The sequence below is a fragment of the Xenopus laevis genome, chromosome 8L (assembly GCF_017654675.1).
Source record: "Xenopus laevis strain J_2021 chromosome 8L, Xenopus_laevis_v10.1, whole genome shotgun sequence".
In the NCBI taxonomy this organism is placed as follows: domain Eukaryota; kingdom Metazoa; phylum Chordata; class Amphibia; order Anura; family Pipidae; genus Xenopus; species Xenopus laevis.
Window position 1 is genome coordinate 39982029 of NC_054385.1, and position 20558 is coordinate 40002586.

At 37.8% G+C, this 20558-nt stretch overlaps 1 protein-coding gene across 1 annotated transcript in view; it reads right to left on the reverse strand.

Moving 5' to 3' along the window:
• Positions 1-20558, reverse strand: part of thoc2.L (THO complex 2 L homeolog) — a 78090-nt gene that overhangs the window by 21242 nt on the left and 36290 nt on the right. The window contains exons 17-31 of the mRNA XM_018229819.1: positions 19773-19866; positions 17857-17937; positions 17650-17746; positions 17303-17420; positions 13882-14061; positions 12720-12884; positions 12233-12508; positions 11226-11367; positions 10740-10897; positions 10027-10155; positions 3681-3812; positions 3417-3601; positions 2857-3041; positions 1343-1445; positions 293-729 (exon numbers count right to left, since the gene is read on the reverse strand). Of these exons, the coding sequence (XP_018085308.1) occupies positions 293-729; positions 1343-1445; positions 2857-3041; positions 3417-3601; positions 3681-3812; positions 10027-10155; positions 10740-10897; positions 11226-11367; positions 12233-12508; positions 12720-12884; positions 13882-14061; positions 17303-17420; positions 17650-17746; positions 17857-17937; positions 19773-19866 (2482 nt within the window). The remainder of the gene's footprint in view (positions 1-292; positions 730-1342; positions 1446-2856; positions 3042-3416; positions 3602-3680; positions 3813-10026; positions 10156-10739; positions 10898-11225; positions 11368-12232; positions 12509-12719; positions 12885-13881; positions 14062-17302; positions 17421-17649; positions 17747-17856; positions 17938-19772; positions 19867-20558) is intronic.

Below are 20558 nucleotides of genomic sequence, written 5' to 3' on the forward strand. Positions count from 1 at the left end.
AGAAAAAAAAGCTGTTAAAATAAATTCTAAAAACAAATTCTATAAATCTAATAACAGGCAAACATGACATTTTGAAAGAGAAAAAAAAAGCTGAATTATTTTGTAAAGATAAAGTCTACTGGCGAGTCAACCTAGAACCCTCTAGATGTTGTTGATCTACAACTACCAACATCCCTTTGTCAATAGGTGGGTTGTATGGATTGTAGTTCAACAGCAGCTGGAGAGGTACAGAGATTAAGTATTCTGTGCTCTTAAAAGAAATGACCTTAGATTCTTTCCTTAGATCACATACCCCTCTCAGTTTCAGGCATGTCTGTACGGGGAACAGGAGACTTCAAGGACCCAGAAACAGCCGATTTCTCTGCGGATTTGGAACTCTCCTTGGTTTTTGCTTCTTTCAATGCCTCTTTCTCTCTGGAGAGCTCCCTCTCTCTCTCTTTATCTGAAGAGATTTTGGACTCGTTGCTCATCATAATTGCCTTAGATTTTTCTTCCTTCTGAGATTTTTCTTCCTTCTTGGCCTTCTCCTTTTCTTTGTCAGCTTTAGGAGTCTTCTCCTTGACATCACGCAGCTTTTCATCTTTATTCGGACGGTCTTCCTTTACTTTTTCTTTCGCCTCCTTTCCTGGTGCCTTGGTCTCAAGAGGTGCAACTGGTGTTTTCTCTCGTTTGTCTTTCTCTTTTTCTTTCCCAGTTTTATCTTTGTCTTCTTTTTCTTTAAGCACTTTGCTGCAGGGAAAAAATGGTAATAATGGTAATATGCCCTACACCTGTGCACAACAAAAGAAGGTTGGGGCCCCTGCTCCTTAAAGAAGAACTAAACCCTAAAAATGAATATGGATAAAAATGTCATTTTGTATGCTTAATTTATTGCATGAGCCTAAAGTTTCAGCTTGTCAAAAGCAGCAATAATGCAAAACGTCAAACTTGTCACAGGGGGTCACCATCTTGGAAAGTGTCTGCGACACTCACATGCTCAGTGGGCTCTGAGCAGCTGTTGAGAAGCTAATCTTAGTGGTTGTTGCAAATTTACAAGTAGAAAATGATGTTGGCTGATGCTACAGGGCTGATTATTAAATTCTGATGCTAGTTGCACTGGTTTCTGTGCTGCCATGTAGTAATTATCTGTATTTATTACTAATCAGCCTTATATTGTGACATTTTTATTCTATGTGTACTGTATATTGTGAGTGGGTCCCTAAGCTCAGTAAGTGACAACAGCACAGAACATGTGCAGTGAATCAGTAGAAAAGAAAATGGGGAGCTACTGGGGCATCTTTGGAGACACATAATAGAAAGTTACTTTGCATGGCATATAAATAAACAGCTATATAATACTTACCTAGCAGAAGTGCTGTTCCCATTGCTTGCAGTCACCTTTGGTGCTGTGCTGGCAGCTTTAGTAACAACTTTCAGAGCACTCTGAGCTTTTTCCTTGAGTTTGTCTGACAAAAGAAAATGTATGAGCAAATTGCATTACCATGACACATACCATGTCAATATACTTAGAATAGAATCTCTCATGAAATGGGCAGGTCAGCTTGAATTAATCTTTTAGCATGGTGCCTACATGTAATACACATAAAAGTTTTTTTAACCTGGATTTTTAATAAACGTTTGTGCTCTGCAGCGGTCTAGTTCAATATGTAAATAAGCTGTTTGCTAGGGTGTCCTCAGTCCCTAAAACAAGGAAGTGGCCAATGTAACAAAATGGCAGCATTTTTCCACATCTTGCATCAACTATAACAGGCCAATCAGTAATGGCTGTACTGCTACTGCCACAAGTTCAATATTTCAATATTTTTTAAATGTAATTTATTATTAATCTTTAGTTCAGTGAATGCATTTAGTAGATGCATGTTTATAACATGTGAACTAAAATGAAAGCTGAAGGTACCTAAATATACAAAAAACAAGGTAGGGCTTTTTAAGTTCTCTCTTCAGCAAGCCAATTGACCTAATCACCTAAGTGATAAAACCCCCACCATTAAGGGCAGGGGCACACGGGCAGATTTAGTGGCCTGACGACTAATCGTCTCTTCTTCGGGGCGACAATCTCCGCGAACTGCCTTCCCCCTGCTATAATGAGAAAACGACATTGCAATGGTACTCGCGGCACTTCGATTTACGAGGTCGCCCGAAGTTGCCTCACGAGTAAACTTCGTGGGACTTCGGCAATCGAAGAGCCGCAAGTGCATTGCCGCAGGCGATTTTTTATTTTAGCACACGGGTGGCAGTTCGGGGAGATTGTCGCCCCGAAGAAGAGGAGATTTGTCGCCAGGCGACTAAATCTCCCCGAATCTGGCCGTGTGCCCCTGCCCTAAAGGAGAAGGAAAGGTTAAAGTTAAGTAAGCTTTATCAGAAAGGTCTATATACAAACAACAGTAAATCCTCAAAGTAATGCTGCTCTGAGTCCTGTCAAAAGAAACACCACATGTCTCTCGTTCTATTGTGTACACATGGACTTCTGTATCAGACTTCTTGTTTTCAGCATAAACCTCCAGGGTGTGAGCATGCTCAGTTTGCTCCTCTGTCATCGTCGTCCCCCCTACCTGCTGTTATCTGAGCTCAGAGCTATGAGTGAGCAGGGAGAGACTCAGGCAGGAAGTGATGTCACACCAAGCTAATATGACAGCTGCTATCCTAAGCAAACAGCTTCTAGAGCTGTTTACTTAGGTATGGTACAACATTCTATAGAATAAATAGTGTTATAGCTTGCACTTTTGTGGCTAATATGTTAGCAATAAACTGCTTCAGTAGCTTTCCTTCTCCTTTTAACTCTATTATCATGACGGTATAAGGCTTTAGGGCAAAGGTGCACAGGGTAAAGGCCAACATTGTTGCTGCGCAACTTACCGGTTTCCTCAGTAGTGCCTTCTTCTGGTTTAGCTGCATTCACCAACATGGAAGCAGACTGGCTAACAGTGCCTGGTCCATTTTGTACTGGGGGTGGCACGGAGCTCCTTACAGGGGGATCTTTGTGATGGAAATCATTTTCAGGCACCATGAAATTTTTCCTGCTTTTCAACTGCCCAGAGTAGCTGTAATTCGCACAGAGTGTCAAAACAGAAATATACTACCCAACAGCTTATTTTAAACTTACAAGGTCAGTTTGTTATTACATTACAAGAGAAAGATAATTTTACAAATAAAAAAAAAAAGTGAAAACCACCGTTTATGGCAATTGTAGTTCAGCGGTAGCTGATGTAAAGCAGTTAGAACTTCCGTGGACTAAGAGGATTTTATTTCTTTTTAAATGTACTCAGCTGAAGTTTAGCTCTCAGCATGCCAACTCTCATAGCAATCACAGACCTGTTATTATAAAATCAACATTAGTCACCACAATACTAGAAAGTAAACCCATCTGCTACAATCAAAAGCCCAACTGTCACTTAAAGCGATGCCGTTTATTTTACCCCATAGCCAACGCATAGAGATCAGGCCTTTTTTCCTTCTCATCTTGGCATATTTTGTGGACTCTGCGCTCCAGAGCTTGGCCCAAGTTCAGAACCTTAGGATACCATGGCAGGATCTTAGTCAGCACAATAAGGATATTCCTGATGTGGGTGTATTCCCCTGTCTCAAGGCAATGGACAGACGCCTACAAGACAAGAATTGGCCGTTAGATACAACACGTATGTACAAAACAATGAAACAAGGAAATCTCTCTGGAACTTTACCTTCGTCAATTTATAATGCCATTTGTGCACCACATGACGGAAATTCTCATAATCCAGCTGGTCAGCTTTGTTGCCGCTATCAAAGCTGGCTGCCCTTAGTATTGTTACAAAGCCTGGATAACTGCCGCAATCCTAGAAGAAAGCATTGTGGAATTTAGATTGTATACACGGGATCTCCTGAGACTAAAACTGCACAGAAAGAGACTTAGGAGCAGAAGTTGATCTATCAGCACCGTTGGATAAATTTATATTCCTCAACTACATAGAGATGCCCTTGTACTGCTGAAATTGTAGCTAGAATAAGCACATTGTGTTAGGATCACAAGAATATCATAGGAGATATGATACAGGGCACAACAATACAGACCAACAAAAAAGGGGGTATTGCTTTCAGTACTGCTTTGTAATCATGGCCTAACACAGTGGGGCTCATTTATCAACACTGGGCAAATTTGCCCATGGGCAGTTACCTATAGCAACCAATCAGTGATTAGCTTTTTTAAGCCAGCTGCAAGTAGAACAATGAATGCAGCAATTGGATTGGTTGCCATGGGTTACTGCACATGGGCCAATATGCCCAGTGTTGAAAAATGACCCCCAGTGTGCTTTAAATGTCTAATCCCCAAACCCTTACATAAGCAAGTCCCAGGCCCAACCCATCTGCTTCATTTCATCTAATTTACAATGTTTAGTATCCTCACACAATACTGTCAAACTGTAAAATTGCATTCCCAGTAATAAGAACAAGAATATATAGACCAGACACAGATTCAGAAACACAGCTTTAACACCTGGATTTCTTTCAGTTTTATCTATATAAACAAGCTCTAAAGAACAAGCATACTGTTATACTGTCATAGTGTAACATTTTGCTGACCGTATCTAAATAAATGAACAGCAACCATGCCCCATGTCACATTTATGCAATATTTAGTAAGATCTCATTAAAGGAAAACTATACCCCCAAAATGAACACTTAAAGGAGAAGGAAACCCTTTCAGTGCAAAACCCCTCCCCCCTGTAGGCCCCCCTCCCTCCAGGCCTACCTCCCCCCCTCCATCTAGGTCCTCTCTTGCCGAGTTCACGGCGCCATATTCGTCTGATCGCTCTTCTTCCTGTATTTGGTTTGTGGGTGAGGGCAGACAGTGTGGGAGGAGAGCTAGTGGGAAGTGAGCAGGGAATGTAGATACTTGCAGTGAAGGACTGGGCGTGACTGGTAAGCGCAAAAATGGCATCACCAAGAGCGCGTCCCATGTCTGCGGCCCACTCCTTCACTGAGAAGCAGTACAGCCTGTGTTAGAAAGTGCCGGCGGAGTCTCAGACTAAAAATGTGGGAAAGGGGAGGATCAGCGCACTATTCAGGCTGTTTTCTCACATATATTTCACCCGAAACTTAATAAATTAAAAAAAGATCCATCAATTCAAGACGAGTGGATATGTTTTAGCAATTAGTCAAAATATATGCTATGTGTCCACTTTAAATAAATTCCAAAGGCTGGTTTTGCTTCCAAAAAGGATTAATTATATCTTAGTTTGGCTCAAGTATAAGCTACTGTTTTATTATTACAGAGAAAAAAGAAATCGATTTTAAACATTTGAATTATTTAGATAAAATGGAGTCTAAAATGGAGAGCTTTCTGGATAACAGGTGCCCGGATAACCTGCAATAGCCTATTACTATAGAGAAAGTGGAACTTGCCAATTGCTGGGAGGCCCAGGGGACAGTCTGATAGGTTTATTGACAAAGTTCAAGGGTACATAAAAAGATTTTGCTGTGGGGCCCAGTAATTTCTATTTATGGCCCCACCCTGCGTTAAAGGAGAACTAAACCCTAAAAATGAATATGGATAAAATTGCCATGTTTTATACACTGAAAATTTTGTACCAGCATAAAGTTTCAGCTTGTCAATAGCAGCAATGATCCAGGTCTTCAAACTTATCACAGGGGGTCACCATCTTGGAAAGTGTCTACGACACTTACATGCTCAGTGGGCTCTGAGCAGCTGTTGAGAAGCTAAGCTTAGTGGTTGGCGCAAATTATCAAGCAGAAAATGAGGTTGGACTGTAATATAAGCTGATGCTACAAGGTTGATTATTATATTCTGATGCTAATTGCGCTGGTTTCTGTGACGCCATGTAGTATTATCTGTATTAATTACTAAATTAGCCTATAATGTGACATTTATATTCTGTGTTTCCTGTATATTGTGAGTGGGTCCCTGAGCTCAGTAAGTGACAAAGCATGTGCAGTGAATCAGCAGAAAAGAAGATGGGGAGCTACTGGGGCATCTTTGGAGACACATATCTTTACTGCCAAAGGGTTGTGGTTTCCTTGGGCAGGTGCAGAAGCCCAAAACATAATGTACAACATTTCTAACCTACTTCTTTAGTTAAGCTTTAGTTCTCCTTTAAAACCTTTAAGCTTTGATCTTGATTCAAACAACTATGCACACATGCAGGGAAGTATACCCCTCTGCTCCTGTTCTCTGGTGACCTCAGAGCATCCATTATATGATGGAAGAGGGGTAGGGCTTTGCTTAAGCACCACGCAGAGCTTGAAAGGTTGCTTTATCCAAATAAGTTTTAGGTACATGTATGGAAGATTTTGTGAAGCCATGCCCTTATAATGTTTAACTATGGTTTGCTATTAGGTATCTCTGATATTAAGGATCTGCTTGACTGGCTCAAGTAGAAATGGTGATTATATGCTACATCACATGATAAAGAGGAAGAATTAATAAACAAAATCTCTTTATTTTTGCCATTAAGATCACTACATTTAAAAGCACACTTATAAAGGTGGTAACAAATACTGGGGCAGCTTTGTGATCACTTTTAAGTGGCCATGTAGCTAATTACATTATCCCATGCCTTACTGGCTTGATAGAGGGACAAATATAAGATTAAGGAAGAGTATAGCAGTTGAGAAAAACAATGAAAAAAGCATACGTCAGTGAAATCCTTGCCGGATGAGATTTTCAAACCTACCCAATATTGGTTGGACAGACGGAGAGGACCCATGCATTAGGTGTAGGCTCTGTTTAGAGGGGCCAACTTGGTAGTTTATATTGGCCCTTGTAGGGTCAGCATTAGTGGCCCTTTAACACAAAAGCGGTTGTTCACCTTTGCATTAATTGTTAGTATGATGCAGAGTGATATTCTTTTGCAATTGGTCGTCATTTTTTATTTGTGGTTTTTTTAGCTTTTTATTCAGCAGCTCCCCACTTTGTAGTTTTTAGCTATTTGGTTGTTAGGGCCCAAATTATCCTAGCAACCATGCATTGATTTGAAAAAGAGACTGGAAAAAGAATAGGAAAGGGCCTGAATAGAAAGATGAGTAATCCAAAGTAAAAATAACAATATAAGAGTTATTTAGGTCGAATTTCGAATTTAAGTAATTTTTTTTTACTCTTATAAGAATGTTTTCCTCCGGAAAAAAAAAAAAACAAACTTGAATGTCAGGAAGGCAAGTAACATATTCAAATAGTTCAACGGACCTTTGTTATTGATGTGTAAAGGAATGTGGCAGGTTTAAGGTGGCGAATATTTGAATTAGAACTGTTTCTATGATCGAGGTGTGATAAATCTCATATTCGAATTTACATTTGAGTTTGTGAGTTTTGTAAAATTTGAATTTACCATTCGAATCTTAATAAATCTGCCCCTATGTGTAGCCTGTTTCATTAGATGGGTTAAGTGACCCCCATTTAAAAGCGGAAAGAAGATGGTGGCAAATAATTCAAAAATGATAAAAAAAAAAAAAAAGAGAAGGAATTAAGACTAGTGATGTGCGAATAAATTTGGCAGGTGCGAATTTCCACAAAATGGCCATGAAAATTTGCCGGCGTCAAAAAATTTCAGATGCGCATCAGAAAAGTCACTCGTGTCAAAACTGTCACGCGTCAACATTATTCAGACGCCCATTGACTTTAACGTCATTGTCAAAATTGATTTTCCGTCGTTTCGAGAATTCTTTGCCGTTTCCTGTGAATTTTTCGGCGGAGCAAAACGGGACAAATTCGTCCATCCCTAATTAACACCAAAAAAGTTGGTCTAACCCTCATTTATAATACAAGGCACACAGTTTGCCCAGGAGCAGTAACCCATAGCAACCAATAAAATACTTGCTTTTAAAAAGGTGACCAGTAAACCAGATACCTGATGATTACATAACATAAGATTACATAACCCCCTAAAACTTTACTTGCAGGTGAACCATCCTTTTACATATAAACTTGGTTAATATCTACACATTTTAACTACAATAAGAATGTAGGACTATATAAGAAAATATGAGTAATAAGTTGATGAAACAACCATTTACTTGTGATAAGATGGCACATAAAAGAATAATACTGAGTGACATTGCAGCACAATAAAGAACATGCATTGCAATCAGATTTAACAGATGCTTACGTTTTCTTCATGCCTGAGGCTGTCGCATAGCTATCAGCTCTGGGGAACACTCGGAGGCCATGTTTACAATTACAAAACAAAAGGATAACGAACGTGCCGAGTTTATCTACAAAGATTACTGAACTCTGGTAGACTTGATGTCTAATTTCACGGTCACCTTTTACCCGCTGTATCGAGCCATCTCTACGCTGCTGCATTAGGAGGTCGCAAAATGATAAATATTTGATGCGTTAGTGTTTCTAATATGAAACCAGCAAATTCTTTTTACGGCCTACAGCTCTCAACTTGGCTTTAACAGCAATGCAATATTATCTGTGAAATCCGTGCTCAGAAAATGATAAATCAAGGTAACAAATGGAAAAAAAAAAAATCATCAGCCGAGCATTGCAAGGATTATAGCTCTGAAAATTCCAATAAATATATGTGTCTGGTTTCTCCTGAAGCATTGCAAGAGCCATTCCCCACACCTCACACTCCTGTACACACAGATATGGGAAATAAAGCACATTGCTTTGCTGAACACTGACATGAGCTGCTGACATGGAAAGGGAAGTGACAGAGAAATTTGGCTGAGAAATGTGTTTGCAGAGGAGTCTGCAAACTGTCAGGAGTGAGCATGAATATTTAAATTTGGTGCCCGGCATTTTAATCAGTTGTCTCCTGCTCATGATAGAGCCTAGTGCTTCAAACTGCCGACATGAAGCATTTTCGCAAGATACCTTGCGCAGACCGCCGTATCTTCTGCTGTCAAATCTGCCCTGACAGAACATTTTTCCCCCCCACCTTCGAGAATGGAATTTTTTTTCAGCTTCAAAAACGATAGGGAAAAAATAAAATAAATAAATTCAGTGTGTCACTGTAATCTAATTCTGCCAGCGCTCTTGTGCAAAGCAGAATTTACAAGTACAAGTTTTAAATAGATGCTGTAATCTTTCCGGCGTACTTCCAAATAACAGAGGGTCTGGGCTGAACGAACGCTAGTTTATGCTATTGAAATGCAGCTCCCTAAATAATATTAGAATAGCTTTAATTTAGATATTTCTGCACTCCAAGATTTATTCAATACTTCTGTTTTGGAGAAAATTTGGATATAAGCATATACAGATATGACTAAGGCAGAACTTTCACACTGGCTGGAATACATTAGATCTACACGTCTATATCTACAGTATATGTAGGATCTGTTATCCAGAAAGCTCCGGATTACAGAAAGGTCATCTCCCATAGACTCCATTTTATCCATATAATCCAAATTTTAAAAAATGATTTCCCTTTTCTCTGTAATAATAAAACAGTACCTTGAACTTATTCCAACTAAGATATACATTTTCCTTATTGGAAGCAAAACAGTCTTACGGGATAATTTAATGTTTATGTAATTTTCTAGTAGATTGAAGTTATGAAGATCCAAATTACTGAAAGATCCATTATCTGGAAAACGTCAGGTAACGAGCATTATATATATATATATATATATATATATATATATATATATATATATATATATATATATATATATATATATATATATATATATATATATATATATATATATATATATATATATATATATATATAAAGTCCTTGTGTTTTCTCCGCACTCCAAACAGCAGTAAGTGACCCAGGTGCTACCCGTAATGGAATAGATAAATACGTTGTAGATGGGTGCACACCAGGAACGTTTAAAGTCAAATTACTTGAAGATTAAAACATACTTTATTGAAAAAATTTTTAAAAACAGGCCTGTTTTTAAAAAGTTTTTCAATAAAGTATGTTTTAATCTTCAAGTAATTTGACTTTAAACGTTCCTGGTGTGCACCCATCTACAACGTATTTATATATATATATATATATATATATATATATATATATATATATATATATATATATTTTTTTTTTTTTTTTTTTTTTTTAAATCATGCAACCGTACCTTGTCATACACATTTCTATCACTATGCCATTTTGTTACGGTCTCCAGCATACAGCACAGAAATCTCCCATATCGGCTAGCCTCGTTCTCTGTACAACTTGCCACCGTGTAAATGATGTCTGAGAAAACCTAGAAGCAAAATGTGGACAAAACAATTAGAATGCAATGTGTATATGTTGTCACGGCACATTTACATATAAAATACAGCGAGATGTATTTCTGTATTAACTTCAATGTGGCTTATAAGGTTTATTTATGTTATCATACAATAGTGTTGCATCCTTATTTGATTTTTTTTTTTACTTAAAAGGACACTTAAAAATACAGTATACAGCAAAAGTATTTAAAGAAGCCATTTTCTTTGCTTAATAAGGCCTAATACAGAACATATACTGTGTGTGTGTGTGTGTGTGTGTGTGCGTGCGTGCGTGCGTGCGTGCCTTCACGTGCTTTATTTCTATCATTGTTACGCCTGTTCTCTGCCATTACCAGTCCATTTTGTTTATACCCATTACACATAATCATAACTCTGAACCTTATAAATAATCCCCAACTGTAAGCACTCATAAATTTAGCATTTCCACCAACTGACTTGCATAGTAAACAGTACCACTTTCCCCGGTGGAACATGCAGCTACAAAGCAGGGTATGATACACAATGCATTACACAGCTATTAGTCGTGGAATAGGAAAAGCAAGAAATAAATACGTACTCTATCATAACAGAGCAGGGTAGAAAAGTTTGGTGTTTTCTGAAGGTGAACAAGTTCTACAAACCGAGCGCAGTACACAGCGTCAATGGCTGAGAAAATACAGCGAGGAAATATACAAAGCTGCAAAAATTTGGTGATTGTCTCATTTTTTGTGGATCCTGTGGGAGAGAAAAAGAGTAGTGTGTTGGAAATAAAATGATTACATTAAAATACAAACAGGCCTTATCCCGAATGCCCTTCCATTGTACAAACACAATCTCCAGCAAGCATTTATTTATTTTGGGGCAGGTAAATCCTTTATTGTTTTAGCACCAGAAAGTAGCAGGTTTGGAGACAGAATTTGTAGGTGCTTAAGCACTGTACATTTACTTATAAAAATTCAGAAAGCAGTCTCTCCAAAATCAAAGCAATTTTTCACTCCAGGCACATTTAAATGGACAAAGAAAGTGCCAACTGGCAAGCGGCCAAGGCATTGTATACACTCACGGGCTAAAAGCCAGTTATCTTTTTCTAGCTTCATCCTCTGTAGAACTCGAGCCACGTGTTCAGACTGTTTCTTCTCCTCCTCCACAAGCTTCTCTTGCAGGGCAGTGCATCTCTCCTTTTCTTTTTTCTTTTTGTTTGGGGGCTAAAAACAAAAATGAAGTAACACAAAAACTTGATATCCCATGATTAAAGAGGAGAACTGGCATAGTAATTGTTTTAGAGCTATGACACAAGGGGAGCTTTATAATAAAGATGATCACTACAGGCTACTTTCCACAGGCAGACCTAGGAATAGTCAGGGATAGTCAAAAATAGTAAAATAAATGACAGAGTAATTACAGAGCAGCAGTAAGTGTTGCACTTATATGCCATATATGTCTCATGCCGAGAGTGCTAGCCTAGTTTTTGACAGACCATTCTGTAAATCAAAAAAGGGAAAAGTGACTCTCCAGCATGTAGCAATTCTCTGACATAGCAGACTAGGTTTTCGTCTCAACTTTCTTGATGTATCTGGGACACTTACTATCTCTATTAATTTGGAAATTAAACATCAGCCCTTAAGTAAGCGTTTCACACTGTTTAATTGAGGGAGACCTTTGGTAATAAACTGTGTGTCCCTGCTGGCAGATGTATCCAATTCATATATAATAGGAAGCATAAGCGTTGAGGAGAGTTTCAGAGCTATAACCACTTACTGGCAGTCACATATCTGCAGGCAACTGATCCATATTCATTTGGATGGAATTTCTAAGGATCAAGTGTTTTCACACGACCAACCTTATAACGTAAGCCTGATCTAGACACATGAGCTTCACCACAAGACTGCAATAAATACTTAAGGTTTTGGCACTGAGGGGGTCAAAATGCTCAGTTCAGCGATATTCACATGAAAATGAGGTGGTCCTAACAAGCAAGACAATGCACAAAATTGCCAATTTTTCCAAAACGTTGATGGGTATTTGCACAAACACAGCAAAACGGAGTACTTCGAAGAAGCATCAACTTACCATATCCATGTTTTCATCTATGGCTCTCATCTGGCTTTTCAGTTTGTTGATTTCTCTGCTGTAGCTGTTGCTTGGGACAGAGAGGTCGTACATGGTCAGGGACCAGAAGGTGGAGTAAAACTGAGGGCTGATGTCTTCCCACACTTTAGGTGGGTGCAAAGATATCACGGCTTCATGCACAGGAGACATGACCAGTTCGCACGATGTGATATACTTGTGCACTTTGTGCTGCTGCTTGTTTCCTTTCTCTGCCTTTTTAAGCTCATCATATTTAGACTGTGAAAAAGAAAAATTAATTACAAATATTATTGTGGTAAAATCCTAACGAATATAACTTACTGAAAAAAAACAGTTTTTCACACAATGAACATGCCTTTTTATTGGTACTCCCTTTTTAAACATTAGTGGGGGTTTTTTGTTTATTTTAATAATGATTATTGGCCTTTAGTGTTTAACAGCCAAATGGATGTGAACAGCATCAACTTACTGAAATGTGATGAGCATACATAGGCCTGGATAAGAAGAAAGCAGCATCATGAGGTGTGTGGAATTCATTGCAAAGAACATCAATGGATGGAACTCTTTTGATATAATCTTCTGTGCTCAAATTGGAAGCCAAAAATCCTCCAAACTGCACCAGAGTATCATGACACTGCAATGCACAAAAATGACACATGTTAAACAAGTGTTACTGTTAGTTACGTTTATGTAGAGAAACTCTCTGTGTGAATTATAGTTACATTCTCATAAAAGACAGGAGTCTGTTTTTAAATGATAAAAAAACTTCATGGCATTTAAATTATTTTGGCACAAGAAAACCCTTAATGCTGAATAAATTGCAGTGTAACAAAACAAGTTAACACGAATGCTATAGATTCATTTTAATTGGAAAGGCTGATTGGTGGGCAGACATCTCTCTACAAAATTCCTGTCAAAAACAGCAGTCTGTTCACGCTTTAAGATGAAGATCTATAACGGGACATGGACCATTAGAGTACCGCAAGGAGATTAATGATTTTCTTGCAGGGGAAAAAAAATCATAGAATATTATCTGATTCACTGACGGTTTCCCCATTGTCTTGCCAATTCAGCACATCACACAGTATTTGTTACAGGCTGCTGCATTCAATGCTAGCATTCTATTTTTGTACTTCTAGAACAATTTATTTTGGCCCTGTAATAACTCCTTTGCCACTGATTATTATTTCTGGATTTACAAAAGTTGATGGGTTAAAATATAAATGCTGTATATGCCTCAAATGTGTGTGTGAGTATGTGTGATGCCTTATTCTGTTATATGGATTTGGAGGTTAAATCTTAATGATTAGAAGCAGCCTTCTGGTTTATATGAATAGGACGTGAATATATAAGGACAGTAAGTGCTGTCTCTGGTAAATGATTAAGGTTTACTGAATAAAGGCTAACACAGGCTTTCTGTAAGAAGCTACCCATCTTACTCAGCGCCCGTCATACATATTTACAGAAGTGACTGCCAAAAATATTACACAAGGGGAAGCTTAATAGGAGCTCTCCTAATATGAACAAACAGTGGAACTTAAAAAAAAAGTGCTGAATTGAACACAAAACAGATATGAATACTGAAAAGCAGATTGGAAGAACAAGGCTACAAATACATCATGTTTACTTGCCTGATCATACAGTTTTCCCACCAGCTTTAAGTGTTTCTCTCCCCCCTCTTGGAATACTACGCCGTTCCTCTGCTGGGCCATAAGCAGACACAAAGGAAGAGCCAATTCATACTCCAGCAAGGAATCTTTTAATCTCTGAGATGATTTCTTTGTGTTTCTTATTTGTCCAAAATAACCACCCTGGGGAATAAAGGAAAACAGAAAGATGAGTGGAACAAAACGAACGCCAAATAGTTTGTTATGCTGGCACTAAAACACGTGGAATTTAATTTATGAACAAGATTTTGCTGCTGTTGATTTGTCGATCACTAGTCGAGTTACCCATTACTTTAAAGGGCAAGGCAAACCTTTTTTCCAAGTCTACACCATGTGGTAGAGACCCATTTCCTCTTCCTAATTGCTAACTTTTTTATGCTATGTATGGAGTAATTTCTGCATTCGGTTCAGCAGTGGATATCTCCCCTATTGCAGTTGTGTTCTTCCTTCTTTTCAAAAATGCTATATTTGCGCATGCCCGAGCTTAGTCTCAGAGAGAAATTGCTCTCACTGCTTTGTTATGTGCAATTTCCCCGGCACTGGCAGTGTGAATGATTGCAGTCTCGGTCTTAGAGAGAGAAGAGGCACTATGGGAAATTTGTCTTCTAGTACAGCTTTGCAATATTTTCAAACGGATAGCAGTGCTGCAAGAAAACCCGACTATGTTCAGGAGACCCTTTGGCGCATCTGGATTAAGTATAGGTAGGCTCATCTTATAACAATCGCGAACAGGCTTGCTTTGTCCTTTAAAAATACATAATATTTATAAGAGGGTAATTTTATAAAAGGTTCAAGAAATCTTAATATACTTAATAAGACGGTCACCTGTTTGAAAGCAAACATTATCATACCCCTTATTAGAACAGTAAGGTAGGAGAAACAAAATCCCCACATGGGATTCCTTAGTCAGAATATTGAATTAAAAATATCTTTATATAAACAAACAAAAACAGTTTAGGCCATCAACATGGCTTCATACTGGGTTATCAATTTGAAAATATTTTAAACATGAGCTCATTCAGTTAGGATTAAAGGAGAATGAAAGGCAACAATCACTGGGGGTTGCCAAAAGTTTGGCACCCCCTACCTGATGCCTGGGCTCCTATCAGCAGAAAACTGCCCTAGCCTGGGGTTCTTCCAGTGAGCACCATGGAGCATTCCTCTTCCTGCTTCTTCTTTCTTCACATGTGAGCGCAAGCAGTAGTATGAAAAGCTAAACTTTATCAAAAAAGTTCACTCTACTGCATATGCATCAGCCCCAGGATTTTGAAGAAGGAAAAACCCTGGCCCGGTGCAGTTTTCTGCTAACAAGAGCACTGGTCTGATGTATCAGGTAATTTATTACAATCACTTGAGGATGCCTAACTTTTGGCACCCTCAAGTTATTGTGACTATTTTTTTAAATAGATTTATTTTTTGTTTTTACACAGACATAACGGGCAACCTCCCTTTTGCTGATGTTCTAATGCAGTCCACAAAATTCAGTTGTTTAGATAGTTCACCAGAAATAAAGACTTTTTTCATCCACTTTCTATTGGTGACCGTTTTCGAACATTGAACTCTAAAGTTTCATTTTTCACCTTATGTCTTTCTGAAGCAGCTCTGGAAGGGGGGTCACCGACTTTGTAACTGTTCTAAATTGATACATTTATAGATACATTTAGTTGATCCATTTCTTATCTTTGGCCCCTTTGAGCAGAATCCCTGGGTTTCATTAAAGGGGACCCGTCACCCAAAAAAATTATTCAAAATCCTATTTTATCACATTAGTCAAGCAAAATGAACTTTAATTACACTATATAAATGATTTGAATCTTGTTTCCTTCAGTCTGGGAATTCATAATTATAGCAAGCAGGCAGCAGCCATTTTGTGCACACTGTTATTAAGACAAGTCTTGTCATCTCAGAATCTTTTTTGTGCACCAGAATGGGGGACCTGATGTCCATCCCCATGCCCCGGCTACACAATTAAATAGTAAAGAGAATGGGGGAATATGTGGAGAGCAGTGACATCTAGGAAGTGCTGAATGGAAAGTGAAAGTAATTGCTTGCCCCGCCTCTATGCCCATGGCATAGAGGAGGGGCAGACAATATTTGATTGACAGCTGAGATTTTTAAATGAGCTTACAACAGCTATGAATGCTTTAAACATGAAATCCAATTTCTATTTTTTTTTTAATTTGAAAAGGACTTTTATTATACAGATTTTTGTGTCTGGGTGACAGGTCCACTTTAAAGGCAGCTGTTAGAATTGATACAATAGTTGCTAATATTCCACAGATGCAGCTGAGAAATGTATCAACTAATTGAGCAGACTAAAAGTTCAGAATCTGCATTTGAATTACTGAGCAGAAAGACAAACACCAGAGGCAGGAACATAAAACTTTAAATCACAATTTTGGAAAAACTGTAAAAAAATAAAAGATGAAAAGCAATTGAAAAAAAGTATTTTACTTATGGTGAAGATAATCTTATAGTGTATGGACACCATAACACTCTGCAGGGCAGAGATGTAAGATCTCAAGTAGATCTGTGGGTATATTACAATTCTAAGGGTGTACTGAAAACTCGCTATGGTGGGGAGGCCTGAAAACAACTTTTTCAATAGTTAGACTTAATCAAAGTAAATGGCAACATTTATACTTAAGAAAGCAAAGCACAGCAGCAATTGGAGAAAAGATTGGGTGCATTTTGCCAGAGATCATTAAACCTAAATAATCCATTCCACTGAAAGCATGTGTCCCAACAGGCTGTTCTGTTAGAAAGACAAAAACAAACTGTGCATCATTGTAAATGCTATACTTAAAAGTTAAAATCTAATTTGATTGTTTTTCAATCAACATAGTATAAAATAGTCAAGAATCTCGTCATTTACAATGCTTCTACGCACATTATTAAAAGAAAAGAATCCCGTTTCCAAGTTGGCTATATATTACTCGCTTTAAAATTCTCAGGAGAAAAAGAAAAGAAAAATGTATTTATCAGCGTATTGTGTAACTTTGCTTGGGTAATATTACCCAAAACAAACAGAAACTGCCTTCTAGTAACTTACTACATCATCTTGATAAAGGGGAAAATGCTTGCTTGGCATTGTCAAGCAATAACTATTGAATACAGCTTTTCCCAGACATAGATAAATCTTATTTTAAGCAGCAAAGAAATCTTTTAATGCCCCTTTGATTATTATAGGCCCACAGCCCACCTATAAGTCGTCTAACATGAATTCTGGCATTATGAGAAGGGTCTGAGCAGTCCACTGACATGTAATCTTTCATGTTTAATCATTCCTAAGTACAATGTTGCTGCATGGTAAAAAGTAATAGTTTATTAATGCTATTCTAGACATAATGTTTAGAGAATGCCATGCAAAAATATATTCTCTCACCTCAGCTTTTAGCTGCTCTCCACCAGTCACTGCCTCTAGTTGTTCCATTGTCATTTCCTCAGTGATTTCGATTCCAGCCATCTTTTGCACTACCTCTTTCAAAATCAGTAAATCAAAGCTGAAAGGGAAATGTGAGAGTAAGAAGAATGGAGTGATCTGCTGCATTAAGCTGGCATTTCAATATACGCTGCTCCAGGCAATTTATATGTCCCCCAAACATACACACACAAAAAAAATAGAACATAATGCTACAAGAGAAGGGAATTCTATTTAATTCTTAAAAATCCTTTTAATGGGAGGGGGGGAGAGCTTTGTCAAAAGAATAAATTGTGATTTTATAGACACACCTTTTGCCAGCTTTCAACTGATTAGCCACATACTGCAGAAGACCACCTAGTTCTATAGGATATTTTCGGAAAATTGCTCCGCAAAAGCTAGCTAAACCTGCAGAGAAAACATACAGATATTGGTATGCAGTCTTAAATGAACAAATATGGATAAAACCAGTCTGTTAAATGGCAGCCAACCATTGATACAATGAGGAGAACACTCACTCTGCAACCAGCTAGAAATAGTGGTGTCATCATGCTTCATCTTCTCTTTTTCTGGATTAGCAAGAGCTTCTATTATGCAGTCTGGATTTATAGTTAAAGTCAATGCACATATGATACTAAGCAACAAAGCAAGACACCCTTCACCTACTGTGGGATGCTAGAAGCTTTGTTATTTCAACAGTAGCTGAGGAATGGCATTTTAGCAGGGTTGTAGAGTCGGTACATACATTAAATCTTCGCCTCTGACTCCTCAGTTTATGGTAACTTCCTTTTTAAAGGAGCACCAAAAACGGAAAGTGTATCAAAATAATTATAATATAATGTTAAACTGCTGCTCTCCACTGGTAAACACTATGTGTTTGCTGCAGAAAGACTTACAATCGTTTATATAAATAAGATGCTGTATAGCCATGGGGGCAGCCATTCAAGCTGGAAAAAAGGCACAGGTTGCATAGCAGATAACAGATAAGCCCTGTGCAATAAAATGGTTATTCTGTTATCTGCTATGAAACCTGTGCCTTTTTTCCAGCTTGAATGGCTGCCCCCATGGCTATACAGCATCTTATTTATATAAACGATTGTAAGTCTTTCTGAAGCAAACACACAGTTTTTACAAGTGCATGCTTAAAGTATTGTATGTTAATTACTTTAAAATGCTTTCATTTTTACTGTTCCTTATGTATTTTCCATGTTGACTGAAAGAAGTTACGTATACAACATACAAGGCATTTTATCACTGCCAAACCTCAAAAATATAAACCACATTATACACACATAATTATAAACCAAAATCAAAGTTAAACTACATATTGGAAAACCTAAAACAACTTATATATTGATTGAACCTGGCATTTAGCTATTAAATACAACACAAAACTAACTAAAGTATTGTCCTTAGAAACAGAATTGCTTCTGCCAGCTCAGCTCCTCCTTCATAGAAGATCTTAAAGGAAAACTAAAGCCTAACTAAAGAAGTAGGCTAGAAATGTTGTACATTATGTTATGGGCTTCTGTACCAGCCCAAGGCAACCACAGCCCTTTAGCAGGGAAGATCTGTGTCTCCAAATATGCCCCAGTAGCTCCCCATCTTCTTTTCTGCTGATTCACTGCACATGCTCTGTGCTGCTGTCACTTACTGAGCTTAGGGACCCACTCACAATATACAGTACATATAGAATAGAAATGTCACAATATAAGGCCGATTAGTAATTAATACATGACACAGCACAGAAACCAGTGCAACTAGCATCGGAATATAATAATCAGTCCTGTAGCATCAGTTTATATTACAGGCCGACCTCATTTTTTGCTTGATAATTTGTGACGACCCCTAAGCTTAGCTTCTCAACAGCTGCTCAGAGCCCAATGAGCATGCGAGTGTCGCAGACACTTTCCAAGATGGTGCTCCTCCCCTCTCCTGTGACAAGTTTGAAGTCCTGGATCATTGCTGCTATTGAGAAGCTGAAACTTTAGGCTGGTGCAGTAAGTTCAGTATATAAAATAGGGCATTTTTAGGGTTTAGTTCTCCTTTAAATCTGATTTGATTATTTCCCGTGCTTGTTTTTAAAGTTAATTGGAGTTGGAATTGGTACATTTTTGGCGACTCCAACTCCAGATACCCAAAATTGCTCCAGACTCCACAGCTCTGTATTTTAGGCAAACCGAAGTGAAATGCCTTCTGCCTATCACAGTCAGGACCTATACCAGCCTCCAGTTAGCGAGCAATCGATTAAACGAAGTAAAAAAGAAAGTGGTGGCAAAGGATGAAAAAAATGTTTTTTCCCTCTGTAGAGTCATTGTGGGAAGAAAGGAATGGGATCTTAAATATAGGCAGACGTGTGTGTGTTGCAAATCCCTATTTTTATAATCATGTATCAAAAGGTTTCAACTGACTTTAATTCAACCGAAAAGGATACAAGCCAGGACATCATAATTTAGTGAAGTTAGGTATTTCAGCGAATCAACAACTGGTGTGATGAGGTTGTCATACTTTTGGATCTGCGAAAGAATCTGGAAAAAAAAAAAAAAGAAAAAGTATGTTTATTTCAATCATATTTAAGGCAAAAGACTAATATTGTGCTCTCTGAAAGCATTAAGAGTGAAATCCATATACACAGGATCTGTTATCCAGACTCCTTTGGACCTGGAGTTTTACAGATAAAGGTCTTCTCATTCATTTAAAGCACAATGATTCAAACCTACTAGAGAACATTTCAATATTCCCAAAAACAAATATTTTCTCGATTAAAAGACATATGCAAAGTATGTTAGTATTAATTAGCAAGCTTTAAACTTTAAAATGCTTATCTATTATATATAGTATCTATAGCAAAACAGTTGGGTTGAACCTTTCATATGGTTCCCAGCATTTACATGTGACATTTTTGAATGAAATAGCCGGTGTACTTTACATTTCTGTGTTTCTTTTAAATTAATCCAGCTTTCCGGTTTGGAATCACAGTCAACAGCTTAATAAAAAGTTAATGGTAAGGTAAAATTCCCCTTTAAACTGATACTTCAAACTTTAAAGTAGCAGAAGTGCTGAAGAGATAGAATAAGCTACCCCTGGGTTAAGCAAAAAAAAAAACATCTGATTTATCTTTAGTGATGTAGACTCTCTACACCCAAGAACTGCTGAAGTTGGAGATATGTAGACAGATATGTACAGCAATAAGGAATCAATAGAAAGTGAATGTTTCTGT